This window comes from Podarcis tiliguerta (assembly GCF_965153285.1).
Source record: "Podarcis tiliguerta genome assembly, chromosome: 2".
Lineage (NCBI taxonomy): Eukaryota > Metazoa > Chordata > Lepidosauria > Squamata > Lacertidae > Podarcis > Podarcis tiliguerta.
In genome coordinates this window covers 108,262,046-108,287,785 of record NC_139535.1, presented here as the reverse complement: position 1 = coordinate 108,287,785, position 25,740 = coordinate 108,262,046, and the positions used below count along the sequence as shown (strand labels likewise).

Sequence of the window (25,740 nt, the reverse complement as noted above, 5' to 3'; positions counted from 1 at the left end):
TGTCCTGGCTTATGGGATAGCTGCGCGCAGCCTCTCCCGGGCAACGGGAGACTTCATCCCCTGCCCCCCGGGGGGGGGGGGGGCTGCGTGCGGCTAAGGCTCCCCCAAGAGCCGCGCTCCCTTTAAAGAGCGCACAGAGTGTGTATGCGGCTCTAGGGGGCTTTTCCCCAAGGAGGGAGACGGGCAGCCCTTCTCCCTCCTCAGGGAAAAGCCCCCCAGAGCCGCACACACGCTCCACACGGCTCTTTAAAAGGAGCACTGAGCAGAGCCTCCCGCCTGCATTCGCTCCATAAGACGCACACACATTTCCCCTTACTTTTTAGGAGGGGAAAAGTGCGCCTTATAGAGCGAAAAATACGGTACTTAGGTGTGTCTGTGCCAAAAAGGCCATGAAATACAGTACAATGTCAGTTTATTGACCTTTGACCAAAATGGTCAAAGGCCTGGAAACGATGCCTTATGAGGAACGGCTCAGGGAGCTGGGCCTGTTTAGCCTGGAGAAGAGGAGGTTAAGGGGTGATATGATAGCCATGTTCAAATATACAAAAGGATGTCACATAGAGGAGGGAGGGAGGTTGTTTTCTGCTGCTCCAGAGAAGCGGACACGGAGCAATGGATCCAAACTACAAGAAAGAAGATTCCACCTAAACATTAGGAAGAACTTCCTGACAGTAAGAGCTGTTCGACAGTGGAATTTGCTGCCAAGGAGTGTGGTGGAGTCTCCTTCTTTGGAGGCCTTTAAGCAGAGGCTTGACAACCATATGTCAGGAGTGCTCTGATGGTGTTTCCTGCTTGGCAGGGGGTTGGACTCGATGGCCCTTGTGGTCTCTTCCAACTCTATGATTCTATGATTCTATTGTGATGAGGATGCCCCAAGCTTCCAAGCAAACTAACTCTACTGTATGCATTGTTGTATCCCCCCCCCCAAAAAAAACACTTGGCTTTCAGTTTATTATCAAGTTGTTCTGTATTTTACAGATTCCAAAGTCCCTTCGAGACATCTTCCTGTGGAAAGTGATGAATATAATAAAAGAAATAATGACAGAGCACAGTTAACTTGAAAAACACTTTTCTGTCTGTGCTATGTCTAAGAGCCTTGGATCTCCAGCAGTCAATGGAAAACCCAGGTTGAGAGATGGCAATATTGTACCTAAGTCTGCGGAGAACTGAGGCCTTCTCTTTAAAATGCCTGTTATCAGATAAAAACCCTCTGATTACACACTAGCACGATTCTGTGCATCAGATATTACCCGCAGGGAAATCGTGATAAATCAAGGACAGCAAGCCTTATGGAGGCACTACTATTATTATTATTATTTCCTTTATGAAATCTTGCATTTTAGACACACGACAATCCAGTGTTCAACTGGATCGTTCCAGTAGCAGCTAAAATTCTAGCTGGTTAGTGACACTTGTCTCTCTGTTTTTATTCCAGCTTGTTCTTATAACTATTGTATCTTGCTTTTATAATTGTTTTTTTTTTAGCCATTTTTAAACTGCTGGTCTATGGCCGTAATAAACTGATTGGATCGGATTGGTGTGCTTACAAAGCCACCCCACTAAGCCTGCTCCTCTTGTAAGCAGCAGCAATAGCACTGCTGGGAGGCCAGAAAGGAGCCACATCACGGCTGCAGTGAGCCGGCCACTCTTGGGAAAGGCAAACCCACCTCACTGAGCCCTTTGCTGCCCTTGCCTTTGCCCAAACCGCTTTTCTGCTCCTTCAGCATCTGCAAAGAGAAGAAGAACCACATGTTTACAGGGCTGGAAGCAACCAGATGCCATCACGCTGGGCAGCGCCCCCTGGCAGAGGTCAAAGCTGTTCTCATGCCTCTAAGCAACCTTTTTCAGCCATGGGCCGGTCCACCGTCCCTCAGAATATGTGGTGGGCCGAACTTTTTTTTTGGGGGGGGGGGGGGAGAGAATGAACGAATTCCTATGCCCCACAAATAACCCAGAGATGCATTTTAAATAAAAGCACACATTCTACTCATGTAAAAACACCAGGCAGGCCCTACAAATAACCCAGAGATGCATTTTAAATAAAAGCACACGTTCTACTCATGTAAAAACACCAGACAGGCCCCACAAATAACCCAGAGATGCATTTGAAACAAATGAACACATTCTAAAAAGGTAAAGGGAGCCCTGACCATTAGGTCCAGTCGTGGCCGACTCTGGGGTTGCGGTGCTCATCTCGCTTTTTTGGCCGAGGGAGCCGGCGTATAGCTTCTGGGTCATGTGGCCAGCATGACTAAGCCGCTTCTGGCGAACCGGAGCAGCGCACGGAAACGCCGTTTACCTTCCCGCTGGAGTGGTACCTATTTATCTACTTGCACTTTGACATGCTTTTGAACTGCTAGGTTGGCAGGAGCAGAGACCAAGCAATGGGAGCTCACCCTGTCGTGGGGATTCAAACCGCCGACCTTCGGATCAGCAAGTCCTAGGCTCTGTGGTTTAACCCACAGTGCCACCTGCGTCGCCAAACACATTCTACTCATGTAAAAATACGCTGATTCCCGGACTGTCTGCGGGCCAGATTTAGAAGGCAATTGGGCCGGATCCAGCCCCCAGGCCTTAGGTTGCCTACCCCTGCTCTAAGAAGATCCTTCTTCGTGCAAACGTAGACCACAAAGGGCGTCACAAGCTCAGAGGAGGAAGAACAGAGAGTGACTCACTGAGAAATGGGAGACTGGTAATCATTATTAAAGGGGGAGAGGAGGGAAGCTACAGCAAATGAATGTCAAAGGCCCAATTGATGGTAGGGAAAATCCTTCCTGCCACGCATTTGATGCTTAATCATAACCTGCCTATGAATAAGGCCAGTGGGTGTCGTTGTTGGTTTTATTTTATTTTTTGGAGGGGGGGTGTTAAAGAAATGAGGCACCAGGACTAATCTCTCTATCAAAGTGGCTGTGGGTCCCAGCACAAAATGGCTGCTATGGGGAGCAAAAATGAAGAGGCAGTGTGTTCCATACATGTACTAAAAAAAATACACAGCAAGGCCCATACATTATGTTCCTCCCCACTCCCTGCCCCAGAAAGACCAGGCTCAAGTCTTCTTCATAAATATTTAGGCCTCCTAGCAGGTCCCAAATGGGGGGATACAGTGCTCTTTCCTAGGCCTTATTTAAATCTTATTAACATATAAAACACATATATACATTTACACGATACACATACACAACATACTACCTTATTTTCATAACATAAAACATACCTACATTGCTCCATATAATATCTACCTATACTGTACATATCAACATACCTACACACCTACCCCACACGGACACCCACCAAGTGACTTGACTTCCAGCCGTTGTTACTCTGCTTTATTTTTCCAACTAGCTTAAACGCATTTCATTATTTTTTTAATCTCTTCTTCTATCCTGACTTTACTCTCCTTTCACTCTTATCATTTTCTGGATTCACTCAATATCTGTCAGAAATTCTACTTTTTCCACATAAATTTTGATGTATTCCTTAAAGATAGCAGATAACAGTGAGTCATCCCAGAGCTCAAGACTTGAATTGTCAAGTCTTTCTTCCAGCACAGCTGCACAAACACAAATTCCCATCCCAGAGCTGCAAACAAACAGGAGTTTTGCATCTCCCCCATCACCAGGCCCTTACAATATACTTGAAGTCACAGATGAGCCCCTCCACCTGGGGCCGGTCCATCACCATGGTTTTGGTGGTTGACGGCAAGATGTTGAACCTCCGAAACCTACAAATGAGAGAGGGAGAGATTTTAAAAAGCGCGTGCACACACACACACACACACACACGTAATCTGTGAAAGCTTGCCATTCCCAGCTGGCCAGTAACAAGTTTATAGTCAGGTTGAGTTTTATTGTTATGCTATTCTGCTCAAGAAGGGACACGAGTGGCGCTGTGGGTTAAACCACAGAGCCTAGGACTTGCCAATCAGAAGGTCAGCGGTTCGAATCCCCGCGATGGAGTGAGCTGCCGTTGCTCGGTCCCTGCTCCTGCCAACCTAGCAGTTCGAAAGCACGTCAAAGTGCAAGTAGATAAATAGGTACCACTCTGGCGGGAAGGTAAACGGTGTTTCTGTGCACTGCTCTGTTTCACCAGAAGCGGCTTAGTCCTGCTGGCCACATGACCCGGAAGCTGTACGCCGGCTCCCTCGGCCAATAAAGCCAGAGTCGGCCATGACTGGACCTAATGGTCAGGGGTTCCTTTACCTTTATTCTGCTCAAACAGCAGAATAGGAAGCCCAGCTGCCATGTTTCCTTCTGCTTGTGTTCACCAGTTCTGGGGTTCAGCTTTCATGAGCAATGACTTGGATTGAGTCTTTTCTACATCCCAGAAGACACCTCCCTGCTGCCAATTCCCCTACCATGCAAGCAAGCAAATTTCACATCGCCATCTCCAAACTGGTGTGTGTGTGTTTTGTAGAGGTATTCTGCAACATGTTATCGATGCAACAATAATACGTTTGTGGTCAATTTGTATTGGACTGTCCAATCGCCATTCCAGTTTATTAGTTGTCCCGCGATGCCCCCCCCCACCAATGTTAATTACATTATTGCCGTTTGGAGGGGCACCCACACTTCAGTGCAAAAAAAGCAAGATAAATAAACAACAACCTGGAACGTGTTTTTTTGGTACGAAAAGTTATGGGATTTCAGCAGGAAGTTACGGGAGATGCACTGATTGGAATCAAAGCAATACGGTGGAAGCTTGGGTTGTGAACATGATCCATGTGGGAGGCACGTTCGCATCCGCAGCACCGCGTATGCGCACGCACAGGATGTGATTCGGCACTTCTGCGCATGCGCAAAGCATGGTTTTGTGTTTCTGCGCATGCGCAAGCGCCAAAACCTGGAAGTAACCCGTTCTGGTACTTCCAGGTTTCAGCACGTCCATAACCTGAAAACGTGCAACCTGAAGCATCTGTAACCCGAGGTATGAGTGTATGTCTACCCTGAAACTTTCAGAGGACTGAAAGCAGGGTTTGCATAATATCAAGAGCACAAATAAGAAAGATGGCAAGAGAAGAAGAGGAGTTTGGATTTGATATCCCGCTTTATCACTGCCTGAAGGAGTCTCAAAGCGGCTCACATTCTCCTTTCCCTTCTTCCTCCACAACAAACACTCTGTGAGGTGAGTGAGGCTGAGAGACTTCAGAGAAGTGTGACTGGCCCAAGGTCACCCAGCAGCTGCATGTGGAGGAGTGGGGAAGCGAACCCGGTTAACCAGATTACAAGTCTACCACTACACCACACTGGCTCAAGGGGCCCAAGTTGCTGGGTAAGCAAAAGCCTGCCCCTTCCTCTGCCATGTAGGTGCCAAATCAGAACTTGTACCCCACCACCAGCCTCCCAATGGGCAAGGCTCACTATTTTCCATTGTCTTTCCACAGTTGTTGCTTACCTTTCCAAATTAGCAGCGTTCCTGTGAGAGATGAAGAAAAAGAAAGAGTTTTTAGCGGAAGATGACCCAGCCCTATGCCCTCCCCACAAGTCGCACCGCTGCAATCTTCAGCCCTGCCCTTGCAACTATAAAACAAAAACACCTTGGCACTTCACCAAGAGGAACTCACCGGTCGATCTCTATCTTCACCTCCATCGGGTGGTTTCGATCCAGGAGCTTCACCAGGAGCCTGAATTAAGTGGCAACAACAGTTTGTTATAACCCACGAGATCAAAAGTGGCAGGCAGCGGAGTTTCGCTCCGTAAGGGCAAGTGTGAGCATGGCTCTGTTTCCTCCTTAAGTCTCCATTTTTCAGCAGGACAGAGGATGGGAGCAAATGTAGAATTAGTGGGATCTGGCGCCACCTGCTGTTGGCAACCTTGCCACAACCCCACCACCAGGCCTCACTGACAGCAGGCCTCTGTCCTGGACCTAATCTTCCCTGCTCCCTCATTTTAAAATCCAGTGGCTTTTATTGCAATGTTCTTTGCTGAATATGTCTCTTGGATGCATCTAAGCAGAAGCCTCCTCATCCAATCACCTCTTCCATCAGGGATGGCGGAAACTGTGACCATCCAAGATGTTGCTGGCCTCCCAAGTCCAATTCATCCCTGGGCTGGCTTTGGTCTTTCAAATTTCAGTAACGCCCTGCGCAAGGCCAAAATCCGGCGCCCCATTCCTCCCTCCCGTTCTGCTCAATTCACTAGGTCGTAGTTGCGACCCACCGCAGTGCCCCCTAAGCTCAGTGCCCAGTGGGGTGGAAATGGCTGCACTGCCTTAATAATAATAATAATGATAAAATTTTATTTCGATCCCGCCCTTCCCAGTTCAAAAACCGGGCTCAGGGCAGCTAACAACAGATTTAAAACACTTAATTATAAAAGCAGCATAAAATACAGTATAAAAACATGAATAATAAAAATAAAAAATCAATTAGATACTCCCCAGGGCTAGCTGGCTGAATTGGTCCTACTTGGGCCAGCGAGGAGGTCAGGAAAGAATTAGCTGTGGGGTCTCAGAGAGGGTGATCTTCATAAAAGGGGAGGGGGAGGGAAGGGAAATAAAAGATCGGGCTGAATTCAAATTAAATGCCAGGTGGAATAGCTCTGTCTTACAGGTCAGACAGAAGGAGGTTAAATCCTGAAGGGCCCTAGTCTCATGGGACAGAGCATTCCACCAGGTCGGAGCCATCACTGAAAAGGCCCTGGTGGAGGACAGAACTGCCTCTGCCCCCTGGCCATGCTGGCTGGGGCCAATGGCAGCCTGACAACAACTGGAGAACCCCAAGCTGTTTGCCCAGTGGTTTTTAATTCATTCCAAAATGGCCGCCACCTGGAAGCCACTGCCGGATTAAGGACCTCTCTCCTCACCTGGCACGGACAGAGAACTTGTTGCTGGTTCTCAGCACCAGAGGCCGGCGGTTGGGCAATGGCATGGAAGGCTGAATCTCCACCACAAATGCGCTGGGGAGAAAGCAGAAAGATCTTCAGCACCCACAATCTCCCCCTACTCACTCTTCCTCTCCCCTTATTTGACGGGTGCCCTCCCTTCCTCTTGGCACCTTTTCAGAAGACAGGCAATTTGCTCTTTCAGTCGCTTCTCCTGCTGGGGCAACTGGACCCGCAGGGGATCTCCTTCATAGGACACCTTCTGGCGTAGCTCCTCCAGGGTGCGAAGCAGCAGCAGCAAATGGAAGAGGTTCTCAGCACTCCCCGTGAACCTACGGCGAAGCGAAACAGATGGTAGGAGCACAGGCTGGAGGTGCAGGCGAACTTACTGCAGACCTTCCCATTGAGACTTACCACTTCTCCAGTTCTGTCAAGCTGGTGTCACAATTGTCCCCAACGCACGCACGCCGCTGGCAATCTTGCCACACCGCTAGCTCTGCCAGCAGAAAGTCCCTCAGGGTATCGGAGCGGCCTAGCAGCTCGTTGATCCGATCCAGCAGTTCCTGGTGGAAAGACTGTGAATAAGTAAGAGTGTACCTACAAACACAGGCCTAAGTGGAGTGGCAAAGGGGTCAAGGCATCACTGGAGAGGGTCCTACGGTCCCTGGTACAGTGAAGACATTGAGAAAGATACATACCATATTTTTCGCTCTATAAGACACACCCGACCATAAGACGCACCTGGTTTTTAGAGGAGGAAAACAAGAAAGCAATGCAAAGCCTCTTGAGAGAAGAGGGAGGAGCACTCCCGCTGCGCTCAAGAGGCTTTGCGTGGCTATCGCTGAAGCCAGAAGAGCAAGAGGGATCGCTGCGCACCAATCCCTCTTGCTGTTCTGGCTTCAGCGATAGCTGCGCAGCCTGCATTCGCTTCATAAGATGCACACACATTTCCCCTTACTTTTTAGGACGGAAAAAGTGTGTCTTATAGAGCGAAAAATAGGGTACATCACAAGGGTACAGTGGTACCTTGGTTCTCAAATTTAAACCGTCCTGGGAGTCCATTTGACTCCCAAAACTGTTAGAAGGTGGCTTCCGATTGGCCGCAGGGATTTCCTGCACTCAAGCGGAACATTTTCGGCTTCCAAAAAGTGTTCGTAAACCGGAACACTTACTTCTGGGTTAGTGGTGTTCGGGAGCCGATTTGTTCGACAACTAAGCCATTCGGGAACCAAGGTACCACTGTGTTTTGGGAAATGATACATGACGAGATAAAAAAGATGTTTAAAGGGAGCATGGGGAAAAACAACCACCCTGAAGTATTTCTGTTAGGGATTATAGGGGCAGAAATACCCCCAAAATTTGTTATTTATGTATGTAACAACTGCAGCTAGGATTCATGGGAAAATGGATGCCTTTCTCAGACAGTTTAAAGAAAGACTATACTACGATGAGCTCAGGAGCAGGATTTGAGCTACGAGCCACAGAAGCAATTAGATTATAATATTGTGGCTACGATTTGATAGATAGGAGATAGGGAGCAGCAAAAGGGCAGAAACAACAACTCCAAGGAAAATGGGATGGGAAGTAAAAAATAATAATAAGAGAAAAGACGAAATTGTGATTTTATTGCATGTGTTAAAAATGTTGAAACTTAATAAAATATAATTGGAAAAGAGAGAGAGAAAGACACATACAATTTTGGGTAAAGGGGCCCATGCTTACTCTTACCAACCCCAAGACCACATGGCTGTGCTGGATAGTGCTCAGACTCACTTTGCGGCAGCGGTTCACATTATTCACCATGTCCTGCAATGCCCGTGTTCTTTGGGCTGCAGCCTCAGGAGTGGGCGTACTTCCTGCAAGAGAAAAATTGCATTTAATACCACGGGTGAGGTTGGCGGTAGCTACCTCCAAGCCAAGAAGGACCCACCGGAAGCTGCCAACTATTGCCCCAGGGAAGTTTGGTTCCTGTCGTCTCGCCAGCCAGCAAGGGTAGGCAGGAAACACAAGACACATTACGGATGTGCTTCCTTTGTGGGTTCTTTATAATAATTTTGTAATAATCATATTTTTTTATTTATACTCCAGCCATCTGGCTGGGTTTCCCCAGCTACTCTGGGCAGCTCACAATCGAGTGTTAAAAACAACTCAGCATTAAATATTAAAAACTTCCCTAAACAGGGATGCCTTCAGATGTCTTTTAAAGATAAGATAGCTGCTTATTTCCTTCACATCTGAAGGGAGGGTGTTCCACAGGGCAGGCGCCACTACCGAGAAGGCCCTCTGCCTGGTTCCCTGTAACCTCACTTCTCGCAATGAGGGAACCGCCAGAAGGCCCTCGGCGCTGGATCTCAGTGTCCAGGTGAAAGATGGGGGGTGGAGACGCTCCTTCAGGTATACAGGACCGAGGCCGTTTAGGGCTGTAAAGGTCAGCATCAACACTTTGAATTGTGCTTGGAAACGTATTGGGAGCCAATGCAGCTCTCAGAGGACTGGTGTTAAGTGGTTCCGGTGGCCACTCCCAGTCACCAGTCTAGCTGCCACATTCTGGATTAATTGCAGTTTCCGGGTCACCTTCAAAGGTAGCCCCACGTAGAGCACGTTGCAGTAGTCCAAGCGGGAGATAACTAGAGCATGCACCACCCTGGCGAGACAGTCCGCAGGCAGGTAGGGTCTCAGTCGGCATACCAGGTGGAGCTGGTAGACAGCTGCCCTGGACACAGACTTAACCTGCGCCCCCATGGACAGCTGTGAGTCCAAAATGACTCCCAGGCTGCGCACCTGGTCCTTCAGGGGCACAGTTACCCCATTCAGGACCAAAGAGTTTTGCTTTCAGTCGCTGTTTTGGTGTGACAGTAACTATCTCTTTCCTTGCTTTGCAAAAAGTCCCGTCAATAAATAAGTCTTCAAAGTGCCTCAATGTAATTTTTTTGTTTATTTGTTGCCACAATAGATTGGCATGGCTAGCCCACTAGAGTTTGTAAAGGGGAGATGTGAAAGATGGAGGCATCTACAGAATCTAAGCTGGGAGATTAGAGACACCACAATGGTTCGGCACACAGAAACCCACGTACCCACACCTGCCAGCTGTTTTTAGGCATGTGGCATGGAAATCAGAAGACAAGAAGGCAAAGATTGTGGACTTTGCAAGAGAAAGCAGGGCAAGTTGTCTGTTTTTAAAAGAGACCACCCCCAGCAATTAAGGACAGTTGAAGAGAACAGTTCTCCTCCAATCTTAGCCATGCCTCTGAATACCAGTTGAAGGAAATCACAGGTGGATGGAGGACTGTGTATTGCTTGCAGACTCCCCAAAGGTATCTGATTGGCCACTGGGAGAACAGGATGCTGGACTAGGTGAACTCTTCTTGTATTCCTCACCCAGCATCTGGTGCGTCTTGTAACGGAAGTCAAAGGCATCCTGCAGATCTTCAAGATGGCCTACGGAACATTTCAGACCCTATGGAGCAGAACCAGGTGGCATTCTCAGTCAACATAAGCAACTCCAAACAGGCGGGACCAGGGGTGCCCTGCCTGCATGACAACCCACCCTGAAGAGTAAGGGCTGAACAGGAGCCCACCCACTCCCACACCGAGAGCCTGTCTGTGTTCTAAACGGCCTCAGCCCAGTATACCTAAAGGAGCATCTCCACCCCCATCGTTCAGCCCGGACACTGAGGTCCAGCTCCGAGAGCCTTCTGGCGGTCCCTCACTGCGAGAAGTGAAGCTACAGGGAACCAGGCAGAGGGCCTTCTCAGTGGTGGCGCCCACCCTGTGGAACACCCTCCCATCAGATGTCAAGGAAAGAAACAACTATCTGACTTTTAGAAGACATCTGAAGGCAGCCCTGTTTAGGGAAGTTTTTCATGTTTGATGCTTTATTGTGTTTTTAATATTCTGTAGGGAGCTGCCCAGAGTGGCTGGGGAAACCCAGCCAGATGGGCGGGGTAATAATAATAATAATAATAATAACCAACTCTGGCCAGACAAGCAGCTGCCTATTCCCAAAACGGGAGTGAAGGGATGCAACTACAGTGGTGCCCCGCAAGACGAATGCCTCGCAAGACGGAAAACCCGCTAGACGAAAGGGTTTTCCGTTTTTCAATGCGCTTCGCAGGACGAATTTCTCTATTGGCTTGCTTCGCAAGACGAAAATGTCTTGCGATTCTTGAGATTTTTTTTCGCTCCCCACCCCCTTTTTCTAAGGCGCTAAGCTGCTAATAGCCTTTTAGCAGCTAATCCGCTAATCCCTTAAGCCTTTAATAGCCGCTAAACCACTAATAGCGCTAATCCGCTAATAGGGTTGCTTCGCAAGACGAAAAAACCGCTAGATGAAGAGACTCGCAGAACGGATTCTTTTTGTCTTGCGAGGCACCACTGTACTCCCTTTTTTAAAACAGGAGGTTGTGAGACAAACACTGAAGTGTGTGGGACATTGTGATCTGTGTGGCAACAGCAAGGGGGGAGATGTTATGGCAAGACCTCTAAAAGGCCACCTTCAAATACTGCCCCAGTAAATTCCCATGATTTCTGCCGGGGCAACATTTGAGGGCCTCACATCAGGTTGCCGCCTCCACAACCGGGTAAATTGAGGGGGAAGTCTCGGACCGCTCAGCGTTCCGGAAGGCATCAACAGGCACCAACAGGGTCTGAACTTTGCACTGGACTAAGGGGCCAACGGAAACGGCACGTTTTCTCTTGGGGGGAGGCTGACAATCCGTTTTTCCAAGCCTATTCCAATTCAAGTTGTAAGGGTGGGTCCCCCGTTATTTACTTTTGAGGGTCCCCCTGCCAATTTCGGGACGCGGGTGGCGCTGTGGGTTAAAGCCTCAGTGCCTAGGGCTTGCCGATCGAAAGGTCGGCGGTTCGAATCCACGCGGCGGGGTGCGCTCCCGCTGTTCGGTCCCAGCGCCTGCCAACCTAGCAGTTCGAAAGCACTCCCGGGTGCAAGTAGATAAATAGGGACCACTTACTAGCGGGAAGGTAAACGGCGTTTCCGTGTGCGGCTCTGGCTCGCCAGAGCAGCGATGTCACGCTGGCCACGTGACCCGAAAGTGTCTTCGGACAGCGCTGGCCCTTGGCCTCTTTGAGTGAGATGGGCGCACAACCCTAGAGTCTGTCAAGACTGGCCCGTACGGGCAGGGGTACCTTTACCTTTACCTTTTACTGCCAATTTCCCTTAAGCAGGGGAATGGCCTAGACCAGGAGATATTTACCATAGGGGCTAAACCATTTCGACACTCAGCCGATTTGTATAGGGCTACAGGAAGTATTTGCTATTCAGGAAAAAAGCATTTCTCTCTGTAAGCTCCGTTCAAGCTTCACATTTACCAAACCGCACGTTGGCTCTGCCCCAAGGCTCTTTTGACATCAACAGGAAATAGAGCCTTCAGTGTCATCGGACCAGGCCTGCAAAAAGCTTTTCCAGCAGAGATTCAGCAAGCGCCTTCTGTTTCAACCTCTAAACGCTTGCTGAAAACCTTTCGATTCTGGCAGGTTTACGCAGGCGATTAAGAACCCATCTTTCCATGACCGTTAGCTGATGAGCCACAGTTTTAATTTTTGCGTGTGTGCTTTTATTATATGCAGATACTTTTGTAAACGGTTTTGATATTCTTAATGATATAGTGGGGTGAAAATGATATAGTGGGATGAAGACCCCAGTCACCCACCACTTACATTTGCATCCCTCTATTTAAAAAATTACAATATGCAAATATTAGGCAAATATGCTCATGCCCTGCAACATGCTTGGGGGAAAAGGAAGCCTAAGGTAAAGGGACCCCCGACCATTAGGTCCAGTCGTGACCGACTCTGGGGTTGCAGCGCTCATCTCGCTTTATTGGCCGAGGGAGCCGGCGTACAGCTGCCGGGTCATGTGGCCAGCATGACTAAGCCGCTTCCGGCAGACCAGAGCAGCACACGGAAACGTCGTTTACCTTCCCGCTGGAGTGATACCTATTTATCTACTTGCACTTTGACATGCTTTCGAACTGCTAGGTTGGCAGGAGCAGGAACCGAGGAACGGAAGCTCACCCCGTTACGATAATAATAATAACAACAACAACAACAACAACAAAATTAAACCCTGCAACAGGTCATGGGAGGGGAGGGGGTCTATACAAATACACTGCATATATATCAGCTATAGCTCCTGGCATCTACTGCATGAACAGGGTCAGGGAGAGGATCACAGCATATTGCACACAAAATGGGTAGCGTACAGGATCCGTTGAATTAACACATCCGAGAACTGGAAATCCCTGCAAATAACACTGCAACGAAAGGCAAGCAACCCAGCGGGTATTACACACGCACTCTTACCTGAATAGCCCTTCGCATATCCACGAGCCGGCTCTCAATGTTGTGATGTGGGTTGAGGACCACAGAGGCACTTGGGGGTGGTTCCACCCGTGCCTGCAGAGGGAGGGAGAGGAAACAAAACAGACGGACTTGGAAACTATGCACTGGTGCTGAGGATCATCACTGCAGAAGGCCCACAGAGAGAGTATGTGCCTAGGATTGCCCATCTTCTCCAGTTCCACACACACAGAAAGCAAGCCTGTTGTAGAGCCCCAAAGGTGTCAGCCATTTTAAAGTTTCTAGCCCACACTGTTGTGAAAATTCATTTGAAAAACAAATTCAAAAGGGACTGACCACCTTACGTGAATACTTCCCTGTTCTTCTTTCTGTCAACCACACATCACTGCTCTTATTACTCGCTTATCTGGACCGTTCTTCTATTCGCTACCGTAACACCAGTGTGTGAGTGAGAGAGTGAGCGCAGATTTGGCAAATTTTCCAATGCCAAGCTCAGTTCTAAGATGCAAACTGAAAACATGGATGCAAAAAAAGCAAGTAAAGGCATCTCACAGTACAGTGGTACCTCAGGTTAAGTACTTAATTTGTTCCGGAGGTCTGTTCTTAACCTGAAACTGTTCTTAACCTAAAGCACGACTTTAGCTAATGGAGCCTCCTGCTGCTGCCGCGCCGCCAGAGCACAATTTCTGTTCTCATCCTGAAGCAAAGTTCTTAACCCGAGGTACTATTTCTGGGTCAGCGGAGTCTGTAACCTGAAGCATCTGTAACCTGAAGCGTATGCAACCCGAGGTACTACTGTACAATTTAGTAACTAGTATGGCTCATTTTCAGTGAAAATCAGGGGTCGGCAACGTGTGGCCCATGGGCCAGATGAGGCCCACAAAGACCGTTTTACAAGCTCATGAGCCACCCCTGAACCGAGCCGCACAAGAAATTGCATGTGCGCATGTCCAGACGCCAAAAATCGCTTCTGCGCATGCGTGATTTTCGGCGTCTGGGCATGTGCAGAAGCGTTTTCCGGCACCGCATACATGGGCAGATGCGATTTCCAGCATCGCACTGCGCCAGACCGGGCCACAGACAATCTCTGTGGGAGTGATTCGGCCCATGGCCGGTAAACCTTGCCAACTCGTGGCATAAATACAGTGGTACCTCCGGTTACATACGCTTCAGGTTACACACTCCGCTAACCCAGAAATAGTGCTTCAGGTTAAGAACTTTGCTTCAGGATGAGAACAGAAATTGTGCTCCGGCAGCACGGCAGCAGCAGGAGGCCCCATTAGCTAAAGTGGTGCTTCAGGTTAAGAACAGTTTCAGGTTAAGAATGGACATCCGGAACGAATTAAGTACTTAACCTGAGGTACCACTGTACTGAAGAGAAGCATGTGCTGAGAGCAAACGATGGGAGGAAATTAAGGAGGCGGAAGCTTCCAACAAACTAGGGCTATGACCAAGAGACATTGTGCCGCTCGGAAGGAGGATGAGGAGAACTGTAGCACAAGGAGCAGATCCGGCAGCCCAGCATGAGCACCAAGCGTCTCCACCCCCATCGTTCTGCCCGGACGCTGAGGTCCAGCGCCGAGGGCCTTCTGGCGGTTCCCTCACTGCGAGAAGCAAAGCTACAGGGAACCCGGCAGAGGGCCTTCTCGGTAGTGGCACCCGCCCTGTGGAACGCGCTCAAAGAGAAAAACAACTACCAAACGTTTAGAAGACATCTGAAGGCAGCCCTGTTTAGGGAAGCTTTTAGTGTTTAATAGGTTATTGTATTTTAGTGTTCTGTTGGAAGCCGCCCAGAGTGGCTGGGGAAACCCAGCCAGATGGGTGGGGTATAAATAATAGATTATTATTATTTTATTATAAGCGAGTTTCTCTTACCCGCGACCCAGCCAAGGCTTCTGCGAGGATCCCTTGCTCTTCTCTCAGCAAGCCATCAATGAAGTTGGCCAGTTGCTCTGGATGATCTTGATACTTGGCCTGGAAGGAAAGGCCACAGCAAAATGACCCAAAAGGACATGCAAGCATGCTGCAACAATCCGGTTACAGTACTGACAGGAGGAGGAGGTACTTCCCACATTCATTCAATCATTCATTTAACCTCTGCTAGAGAAGAATGGGAATTAAAGTTAAGCGAATACTTGGAACTTGCAAAAATGACCAAATAGTTAAGGAATAAAGCAATCAATGTAGTCCAAAAGGAGTGGGAACGCTTTAACACTTGTCTAGTGAGACAAGATTCAACAAGCAAAATATGGTTGTGCCTAGAATAAATCTGTAAATAGAAAAAATGTTTCCAAAATGAGGACAGGAATTGAAATACAGGAAAAAACCGTACCAGATAGATAGAATGAATTGTGGAGAGGTAGATGGAAGTTGAAAATAGGATAACAAAAGGAAAGTATTTTGTTTGAGAATTGATGTTTTGGATAGTATTGTATAGTTAAATTCATTTCATTTTTGTTCATGATTTGCTTTTCTCCCCCCCCCCCCCCCCCGTTTTTCTTTTTTTGATTTTCTGTAGATTTGTTTGCTTTGTCTCGTCTTGTTTATATTTGCACAAAACTCAATAAAAATCAGAAAGGGGGGGGGGATATTTATTTATTTATTTTATTTCTATACCACCCTATACCCAAAGGTTACATCGCATCACAACCTTGAGGAATTCTATGTTTTTTTCATTTCACATTTTCTCTCTCTCTTTGCTCATGCATGTGTGTGTAACACACATAAATATGAATCCCCTACCTCTCCCTCACTGCCAACTGAGAATATATTGAAGATATTAAAGATATACCTCAATGTATACGATAAAGTGGGCTTCAGTCCACCTAGGTTTTTCCCCACAATACAACACACACAAATGCACATATACATACAGACTCATCCCATTCTTCCAATTATGAAGTTGTTTCAACCAATTTTAATTTTGTATTTTTGTGTGTGTGTGTGTGTAATAATTTTATTAAATTCGGTTTCGCAATTTCAAATAAACGTTTTACAAACTTTAGAATATCCAGTGACTTCCCTTCTTCTCTTTCCATGGTTCATTTTACATGTCACATACATCCCTGCATATTTTACTCTAACCATTCAAATCATGTTTACATCCATCCGTACGTCAGAAGTCGAACGGAATCCGTTCCACAAGTCTGTTCAACTTCCAAAACGTTCCAAAACGTTCGGAAACCAAAGCACAGCTTCCGATTGGCTGCAGGAAGCTCCTGCAGCCAATCGGAAGCCCCGTCGGACGTTCGGGTTCCAAAAGAACGTTCGCAAACTGGAACACTCACTTCCGGGTTTCGATCTTTCGGGAGCCAAAACGTTGGAGAACTAAGCTGTTTAAAAACCAAGGTACGACTGTATATAGAATTTCATTTACATGGATTTTAGGGTCTTAAACTGGTTTTTATAGTTTCGTATGCCTTTGCCTTCTCCACGGCCTATCTTCCCAGGGAAATACTAGTTCTGCTTTGGCTGTTTCCCTACGTCTCAGCCCTCCAATATGGATAAAAGCTTAACACCCCGGGCCCATACCTGTAAGTTGAGTTTGGAGCGGCGCAGGTTGTGCTTGAGGACCATGTTAGAATTGTTTTCTTCCCCCAAAACGAGACGTCCGAGTTGATCGTCGAGCAGCCCCAGCATGGTGTGGAAAAGGTTGCAAGCCTGCGAAGCCTCGGATCGTGCCGCTTCGTTCCTGAAAGGGACACGAAGGAGAAATGGCAGAGGGAGGGTGAATCCTTGGCTCAAACGCACAAAAACAAGGATATACAGTGGTACCTCGGGTTAAGTACTTAATTTGTTCCGGAGGTCCGTTCTTAACCTGAAACTGTTCTTAACCTGAAGCACCACTTTAGCTAATGGGGCCTCCTGCTGCCACCGCGCTGCCGGAGCACAATTTCTGTTCTCATCCTGAAGCAAAGTTCTTCACCTGAAGCACTATTTCTGGGTTAGCGAAGTCTGTATGTAACCCAAGGTACCACTGTACAGTGGTACCTCTGGATGCGAACAGGTTCCATTCCAGAGCCCTGTTCACATCCTGAAGTGAACGGAGATCTGTTCCGGAGCCCCGTTCGCATCCTGAAGCGAACGTAACACGCAACAGCGCGTTTTGCCGCTTCTGCACATGACATCATTTCAAGTGTTTGCTCGTGCGCAAGCAGCGCAACCCGGAAGTAACACGTTCCGTTACTTTCGGGTCGCCGCGGAGTACAACCCGAAAATGCTTAACCTGAAGCGTATTCATCCCGAGTTATGACTGTAGATCAAGGTTTCCCAGCTTAGGCCACCAGCTGTTTTTGGACTACAGTTCCCATCATCCCTGACCACTGGTCCTGCTAAGCTAGGGATGATGGGAGTCGTAGTAATTTTTTATATAACCGTAAAAACGACAGTGGTACCTCGGGCTACATACGCTTCAGGTTACATATGCTTCAGGTTACAGACTCCGCTAACCCAGAAATAGTACCTCGGGTTAAGAACTTTGCTTCAGGATGAGAACAGAAATCGTGCAGTGGTGGCGCGGTGGCAGCAGGAGGCCCCATTAGCTAAAGTGGTGCTTCAGGTTAAGAACAGTTTCAGGTTAAGTACAGACCTCCGGAACGAAGTAAGTACTTAACCGAGGTACCAGTGGTTCTTAACCTGAAACTGTTCTAAACCTGAAGCACCACTTTAGCTAATGGGGCCTCCTGCTGCCGCCGCACCACTGAAGCACGATTTCTGTTCTCATCCTGAAGCAAAGTTCTTAACCTGAGGTAATATTTCTGGGTTAGCGGAGTCTGTAACCTGAAGCGTATGCAACCCGAGGTACCACTGTACTCTGAAAAATTTAGTACTCCAAAAATGAAACTTCCATCTGGTTGTAAATATTAAGATTATACCAGCAAGAATGAGTCTTTCTGTAAAAAATAATAATGACTGAAATAAAGTCTTACTGACTAGTGATTTAAATCGATTTGATTTAAATCAAATCCACCTTGGCCACAAGGGTGCTTTACCCAAGAGCAGCCGGTGAGGAGTCGCAGTACTTCGCACTTGGGACTCCCAGTGACAGAGTCACTGCTATTTGATGGGGGAAATTGGGGGGGGGGGGTGAGGCAGCAAATAAATTCCAGGGTGTGTGGGTGAGGAATGGGAACAACACAACATAACATTTTGCTTCCCTCATGGGGCTAAAATTCCCAGTGTTCCCTGTGAAGAGGTATCAATTGTTAAACCACTTTGAGAATTGCAGCTCCGTGAATGGAATCGGGGCATCTCCTAAGAACTCTCTCTTTTTTAAAAAAAAAATCAGTCTTTATTGGTTTATAAACTACACAGACACACAAAGAAAACACAACAAAATAAAACACACAGCACATAACTCAACAAAACAAAACAGTACAATACGAAAACACAAAAATACCATATTTTCCACTCTATAAGACGCACCAGACCACAAGACGCACCTAGTTTTTGGAGGAGGAAAACTAGAAAAAAAATATTCTGAATCTCAGAAGCCAGAACAGCAAGAGGGATCGCTGCACAGTGAAAGCAGCAATCCCTCTTGCTGTTCTGGCTTCTGGGATAGCTGCGCAGCTGCATTCGCTCCATAAGACGCACACACATTTCCCCTTACTTTTTAGGAGGGAAAAAGTGAGTCTTATAAAGCAAAAAATACGGTATTTCAGCCATCAATTTCCAACCTCCTAAAAACTCTCAGCATCCATGACAAAACAGAGCTCCCATAATTCTTTGGGGGTTATTTTTACTTAAAAAAAGAAGTGCCGGAACTGACCATGAACACGTCCCTTCTTCTCTTATAATGGAAATGGAGCTCACCTGAGAGGTGCCGGAACTGAGTTATGGCTGGGGGGGGGGGAATGGCCTGGGTATATCATAGTGTGTTAAATATGGTGTCAACCATACACAATGGAGAAGCCAAAATGGTGGACAACCCATAATGGTGGCGGTTGGGGGGCAAGAAATAGCCAGGAAATAGGAGTTTCCTTTCTTGACAGCGACCCAGGTGGCATTACCAGTTCTGCTCCTCGATCCAATAGGCAAGGTACTCTCGTACTTCCATGGGCAGGCAGTCTTCAGAATAAAGGTAGTGCACCTGGTCCAGGTAAGGTCCATCCAACTTCTGGATCTGCTGCCACTGAGACATGTTTGCTGGCGGAAGGGTCAAGACTGGGCTCCTCACAGCTGACAATGCCTGAGGAAGCAAGTCAGAACATGAAAAGTTTGAAAGGAGTCCTTCATAGCGAACAGAGAAACTGCAAGTCACAGGTCCTATTTTAGAATGGACAACAGATGACGAGAAGAGATGTTTGTTTGTTTGTTTTTTATATTACAGTGGTGCCCCGCAAGACGAATGCCTCGCAAGACAGAAAACCCGCTAGACGAAAGGGTTTTCCGTTTTGGAGGTGCTTCGCAAAACGAATTTGCTATGGGCTTGCTTTGCAAGACGAAAATGTCTTGCGATTCCTGGGGTTTTTTCCCCCTCCCCCCCTTTTCCCAAGCCCCTAAGCCGCTTAACAGCTGTTCGCTAAGCTGCTTAACAGCTGATTGCTAAGCCGCTTAACAGCTGATCTAAGCCTCTTATCAGCTGATCTAAGCCGCTAATAGCCTTTTAGCAGCTAATCCGCGAATCCCTTAAGCCTTTAATAGCCGCTAATAGTGCTAATCCGCTAATGGGCTTGCTTCGCAAGACGGAAAAAACCGCAAGACGAAGAGACTCGCGGAACGGATTCTTTTCGTCTTGCGAGGCACCACTGTATATTTTTATTAATTTTCAAATACAAAAGCAAATTTATACATTCCATACATTTTAATTACATCTTACTTCTCTTTTTTTACTTCCCTCAATTTGTCTGCCATTCCTCCCTATTGTTACTTTTTACACATTTCTGCCCTTTTAACCCTTTCCCCTCACAGAGCTTCCTTAAAGCTTACAAACGTAATTTTATTATCACTCAGTTTTTGCATATATTGGATAAACTTTTCCCAATCTTCTGTAAATCTTTGATCTCGTCGATTCCGGATCCTTCCTGTCATTTTGTCCAGTTCTGCATAATCCATCATTTTAGTTCTCCATTCTTCTATCGTAGGTAATTCCTCCTGTTTCCGTTTCTGGGCCATCAATATTCTTGCTGCTGTCACTGCATATAAAAATAACTTCTTTTCTTTCTTATTTATCTCATTACCTGTAATGCCTAGTAAAAATGCTTCTGGTTTCTTAACAAATGTACATTTCAACATTTTCTTCAATTCATTATAAATCATTTCCCAAAAGCATTTTACCTTCTTACATTCCCACCACATATGAAAAAAGGTACCTTCTTTTTCTTTACATTTCCAACATTTGTTGCTTATCTTATACATTTTTGCTAACTTCACAGGTGTTACATACCATCGGTACATCATTTTCATAACATTTTCTTTTATAACTGTGCATGCAGTGAATCTTAAACCATCTTTCCAAAGTCTTTCCCAATCCTCCATTTGAATATTATGCCCTATATCTTTGGCCCAGTCGATCATAACTGATTTTACCTCCTCATCCTTCGTGACAAGAAGAGATGTTTGGGCCGGAAACTTAAGAGGTTTGGAAGGAAGCTTGGACACAGTGAACTGCGCAGATAAGAATAAAAGAGAAAACGCCTAGTAAAAGTGAACTATTGGGCTTTCATATATAGAGATGGAAAGAGAATTATTTTAGAAATGACAATTACTGATTTAGTGTGGATTGGCTCATTTGTGGAGTAACCTCACTTGTATATACAGCAGATGCTAAAATATTGCATGTGCAGGTATTGGCAAGTGGATAGCTGATGATTAAAGACACAGTGGTACCTCAGGTTACATACGCTTCAGGTTACAGACTCCGCTAACCCAGAAATAGTGCCTCAGGTTAAGAACTTTGCTTCAGGATGAGAACAGAAATCGTGCTCCAGCGGCGTGGCGGCAGCAGGAGACGCCATTAGCTAAAGTGGTGCTTCAGGTTAAGAACAGTTTCAGGTTAAGAACGGACCTTCGGAACGAATTAAGTACTTAACCCGAGGTACCACTGTACATAAGTCTAAAAACAATGCAGGGTGGATAAAAATTAGTGATTTTTTAAAATCAGATTTTCAAAATTTAAATCAATTTTTAAAATATAAATCAGATTTTCAAAATTAAATGCTTTTGGAGGAAAAATATCTTTCTAAAGATAGTTTCCTATTTAAGTTACATTATCGTCCAACGACCATTCATCAGGAAATAAGGATTTGTTTTAAGTTTTTCATGTGTGCTGAAACTCAGTCTAAGGTGTGTGTGTGTTTTTTACACCATTTAAGCACATCAGTTAACAAACATGGATACATATGCTATAATGTTACTGTTTTCCTTAAATAAATTGTTTAAATTGTTATAAAGGAAATGATTGTTTTTCTCCTTCCAATAAAGCACAGCAGAAAAGTTGTCCAAATATAAACAGTTAACTCATTAAACCTCACAATAACTTCATAATTATCTGTCTATGTATTACTAATAGTATAACCAAATAAGTAATTTTTGATCTAACTGTAAAAACTACTCTGAAAATTTATTATTCCAAAAATGAAACCTTCTTCTAGTTGTAAATATTACGAAAGCTCCTGCAGCCAATCAGAAGCCACAGAACCGCACCTGACATTCGGGTTACAAAGAATGCTTGCAAACTGGAACACCCACTTCCAGGTTTACGGCGTCTGGGAGCCAAAACGTTCAACTCGCAAGGCATTTGGGATCCAAGGTACGACTGTACAGCTTTTGGTGACTGTACAAACTTCTTTCCCCTGGCTTTTGACACCTGAGATGCATATTTTAAAGACCCACTTTATTTCTGTAATTGTAAGTTGTTCGTTGTGTTTTAATATTAACATTGTGTTTTAATTATTATAACCTGCCCTAAGGCCTTAGGGTGAAGAGTAGGTAATAGATTGTAATAACCATAATTTGCTTTTAGGGGACATATAAAAAAATTTTTTATCCTTACAGCAAACTGTAAGTATTTTATTGTTCTTCTTCCATTATGCTAGGACATGGGCAGGCTACATGAGTAGAACGTGTGCTTTTATTTAAAATGCATCTCTGGGTTATTTGTGGGGCATAGGAATTTGTTCCTTTTTTCCTCAAAATATAGTCCGGCCCCCCAAGGTTAGGGACAGTGGACCAGCCCCCTGCTGAAAAAGTTTTCTGACCCCTGTGCTAGAACAACGTGATGCAAGCGTTTTGTATATTTCAGTTTCTTACTATATATATTTATCTTTATACTTCTCCAGTTTAACATGCAATCGGTTAAATTATTTTAATTTGAGCAATTCACAAATAATGGATGCAATAGTGCACTATGACTATTTCTTTTTAGTTCTTGGCTGTGCAATTTTCCCTTCACCAATAAAAACAGCGACAATAAAATGCTAACATTAAAAAAAGACTCCAATTTGACCTCTGAATCAGAAATCGTAACTGAGTTATGCTCAGTTACAAAAGTCTGCTACCATGAGATTTAAGCAACTCTGCCAGTTTTCAGAGTCAAAAACTAAAAGGAGATGTGAAACCAAGGAGAGAAAATGCCAAGCAATGGGGGTAGGGAGGAAGACAGGACAATTCAAACCAAACAAATAATAATAATAAGCAACCAGATACCATAAGACTTTCAGAAACATGAAAGTTAAGTTCTCAACAAGAGCCTATTCAAACCCAACAGGGTTTAAAAGCAGTCAAAGGGATTTACTTATGCAGAGGTCAGATTATTTATTTGGTTTTTTAAGCTGTATACTGCAATTTCATTTAAAAAATAATAATAATAATGGTTTACAGTAGTTAAAATCCAATAGGAAAATTACAAATAAAAATGCAAAGCCTTAGGACTGTAACAAATCTGACTCTCAATGGCTTTCAAAGCAAGTCAGGAGTTGTCAGCCAGGAATTCAAACCAATTGATACTGTCTGGGTTGAGCATCATTGCAGCCAGCTGTTATCTAGTCACATTATGCCTTTCACCCACTTTTCCCTATGGGGCAAAGGAAGGTGCTTCCAGATGGGTATCAGTTGCAGGATGAATGCCAAGTTTTCACATCGTCCACACGTCTCTGTCGGCATCATTCTTCCAGTCCCCTGCCCACCCAACCCTGATTTCATCCAGAGCTGGACCATAAAGAAGGCTGATCGCCGAAGAATTGATGCTTTTGAATTATGGTGCTGGAGGAGACTCTTGAGAGTCCCATGGACTGCAAGAAGATTAAACCGATCCATTCTGAAGGAAATCAGCCCTGAGTGCTCACTGGAAGGACAGATCCTGAAGCTGAGGCTCAATACTTTGGCCACCTCATGAGAAGAGAAGACTCCCTGGAAAAGACCCTGGTGTTGGGAAAGATGGAGGGCACAAGGAGACGACAGAGGATGAGATGGTTGGACAGTGTTGTCGAAGCTACCAGCATGAGTTTGACCAAACTGCGGGAGGCAGTGGAAGACAGGAGTGCCTGGCGTGCTCTGGTCCATGGGGTTACGAAGAGTCGGACACGACTAAACAACAACAAATTATTCTGGAAGAAAACCCTACCAATTAAGGGGGGGGGGGAATTACCTGCTTGCAACAACAAGCCTGGAAGCACCAAAAACCAGGGTTTTCCACAGAACAAACGGAGCAACCACAGCCCACTTCACCCATAAATCTAAAAATGCTGTTTCTCAAACGGTGGAACAGGACTCATCAGTTTGCCTCAGTGCCACCGCCTGCCCAGTTTTCCTTCCTCGCTCTTCTTCCCTGGCCACGAGCCATGCCAGCAACTCCTGGCAAGCAAGAAGGAAGGCAGCCAAGAAGAAAGGTCTCCTTCCTCTGAAGTGAAAGTACCAGAGGACATGTTGAAGGAAGAAAGTGAGCAAAAACGTTATTGTTGTTGCACGCCATCCCAATCGCTGAGCAGTGCGAGATTCCAGGGGTTCCGGGCTTCGTGGGAGTGTGCTATCTGCATGATATAGGGTTTAAAGGTAAAGGGACCCCTGAGCATTAGGTCCAGTCGTGGCCAACTTTGGGGATGTGGTGCTCATCTCGCTTTATTGGTCAAGGGAGCCGTAAAGTTCAACAAGGGAGCCCTGGGGCAGACCACCCCCTCCGGAAATAGAACTTAGTTGAAGATGCTACCTGCCCTTGACTGGAATCCTAAAACAAAGCAAGTTTTCAAAGAGGACTTTCCCATCCATTTTCCGCCTCGCCAGGACCACCTGTGTGACCCCAGGTAAAACACTCTCCAGAGCCTGGGGTGCAGTTTCCTGAACAATGCGAGACTGGGGTGCAAGGAAATGCCCCTTCCCTGAGCTTCCTGAAGTTACGGTACCTTCTGGTCAAGGCGTTTTTGTTTTGTTGTGTTCTGAGACTTCTGCGAAGGGATGTGGAGAGCCTAAGGCTTGCCGATCAGAAGGTCGGCGGTTCGAATCTCCGCAAAGGGGTGAGCTCCCGTTGCTCGGTCCCTGCTCCTGCCAACCTAGCGGTTCGAAAGCACGTCAAAGTGCAAGTAGATAAATAGGTACCGCTCTGGCGGGAAGGTAAATGGTGTTTCCGTGCGCTGCTCTGGTTCGCTGTTCTGGTCATGCTGGCCATATGACCTGGAAGCTGTACGCCGGCTCCCTCGGCCAATAAAGCGAGATGAGTGCCACAACCCCAGAGTCAGCCACGACTGGACCTAATGGTCAGGGGTACCTTTACCTAAGGCTTTTGCAATGGTTTAGGGTCTCAGAAATGCGGGGTCTCAGGAAAAGCCAGAGACATACATACATAAAACATGACACCTTAAAACAAACTTCCCTATACCTTCAGATACCGTGCTTGCAACTTAAAAATCCCGAGCTCAGGGGTTTATTTGTTGAATTCCGGGAGTGAACAGAGCTCATCGCCCCGTGGTTATAGATCCACAAGCTTTTATTATTATTATTTTTCCGGACTTCGCAGCAATATAATGCATTTGGGGCGGGGTGTCGTCGTGGTTGCGATTCCTACTGTGAAGCAACTGGAAGCCAGAAATCCTTGCCGACCTACTGCAAGCAGTGCAGGTATCTGAGAGAGCCGCGATCTTCTGCCAAAGCGGAAACAGATGCCAAGATCTCCAGATCCACCTGGCAGATCAACAGTGCTATGCTACTCCCTCCCCCCCCCCTAACACGCAACTCATCCGATCCCAAGCTGGCCCTCTGCTCCCCCCCCCCCCCGGCCTGGTACCCATACATTTCTCCTACCTGTGCAAAACCGCAAGACCCGGCGCTCAGCCGCCTTGGAGAAAAGTTATTTCGCAGCTTGCAATTCCAGGGAGCGCCTTCGCCTCCCTCCCTCCCTCGGCGCTGGAGGAAGCGGCGGCTTGGAAGGAAGGTGGGCGGGGCAAAGGGTGCTGCCCCGCCCACCGCTCCGCGCGATTGGACGAAGAGCCCAGCGGCCCTTAGGCACGGAGGGAGGGGCGACCCGAAGGAGGAATGAGCCGCCGAGAATTTCGATTTCCCAGGAATGACGTCAGCGACGGGGGCGGAGACTGAGCCCTGGGCATTGGCTGGATTCTTTGCAGTTGTTTAATGACTCCTAATTTTTTAAAAAATAAATTAATTAGTTATT

The 25,740-nt window shown here is 46.5% G+C and overlaps 1 protein-coding gene across 2 annotated transcripts in view; it reads right to left on the bottom strand.

Moving 5' to 3' along the window:
• Window positions 1–25,514, bottom strand: part of STAT2 (signal transducer and activator of transcription 2) — a 43,589-nt gene extending 18,075 nt beyond the window's left edge. Inside the window, exons 1-14 of one of the 2 annotated variants that reach the window (XR_014508005.1) lie at window positions 25,374–25,514; window positions 19,151–19,329; window positions 16,671–16,830; window positions 15,015–15,113; window positions 13,143–13,235; window positions 10,200–10,278; window positions 8,595–8,677; window positions 7,236–7,384; window positions 6,995–7,153; window positions 6,804–6,896; window positions 5,564–5,623; window positions 5,395–5,415; window positions 3,631–3,724; window positions 1,668–1,727 (exon numbers count right to left, since the gene is read on the bottom strand). Coding sequence is in view for 1 of the 2 variants with exons in the window: in XM_083427457.1 (XP_083283583.1) it covers window positions 1,668–1,727; window positions 3,631–3,724; window positions 5,395–5,415; window positions 5,564–5,623; window positions 6,804–6,896; window positions 6,995–7,153; window positions 7,236–7,384; window positions 8,595–8,677; window positions 10,200–10,278; window positions 13,143–13,235; window positions 15,015–15,113; window positions 16,671–16,830; window positions 19,151–19,281 (1,281 nt within the window). In the remaining variant the exon portion in view is untranslated. The remainder of the gene's footprint in view (window positions 1–1,667; window positions 1,728–3,630; window positions 3,725–5,394; window positions 5,416–5,563; window positions 5,624–6,803; window positions 6,897–6,994; window positions 7,154–7,235; window positions 7,385–8,594; window positions 8,678–10,199; window positions 10,279–13,142; window positions 13,236–15,014; window positions 15,114–16,670; window positions 16,831–19,150; window positions 19,330–25,373) is intronic. The other variant, XM_083427457.1, reaches the window with a different exon arrangement.
• Between the last annotated feature and the right edge of the window lie 226 nt (window positions 25,515–25,740).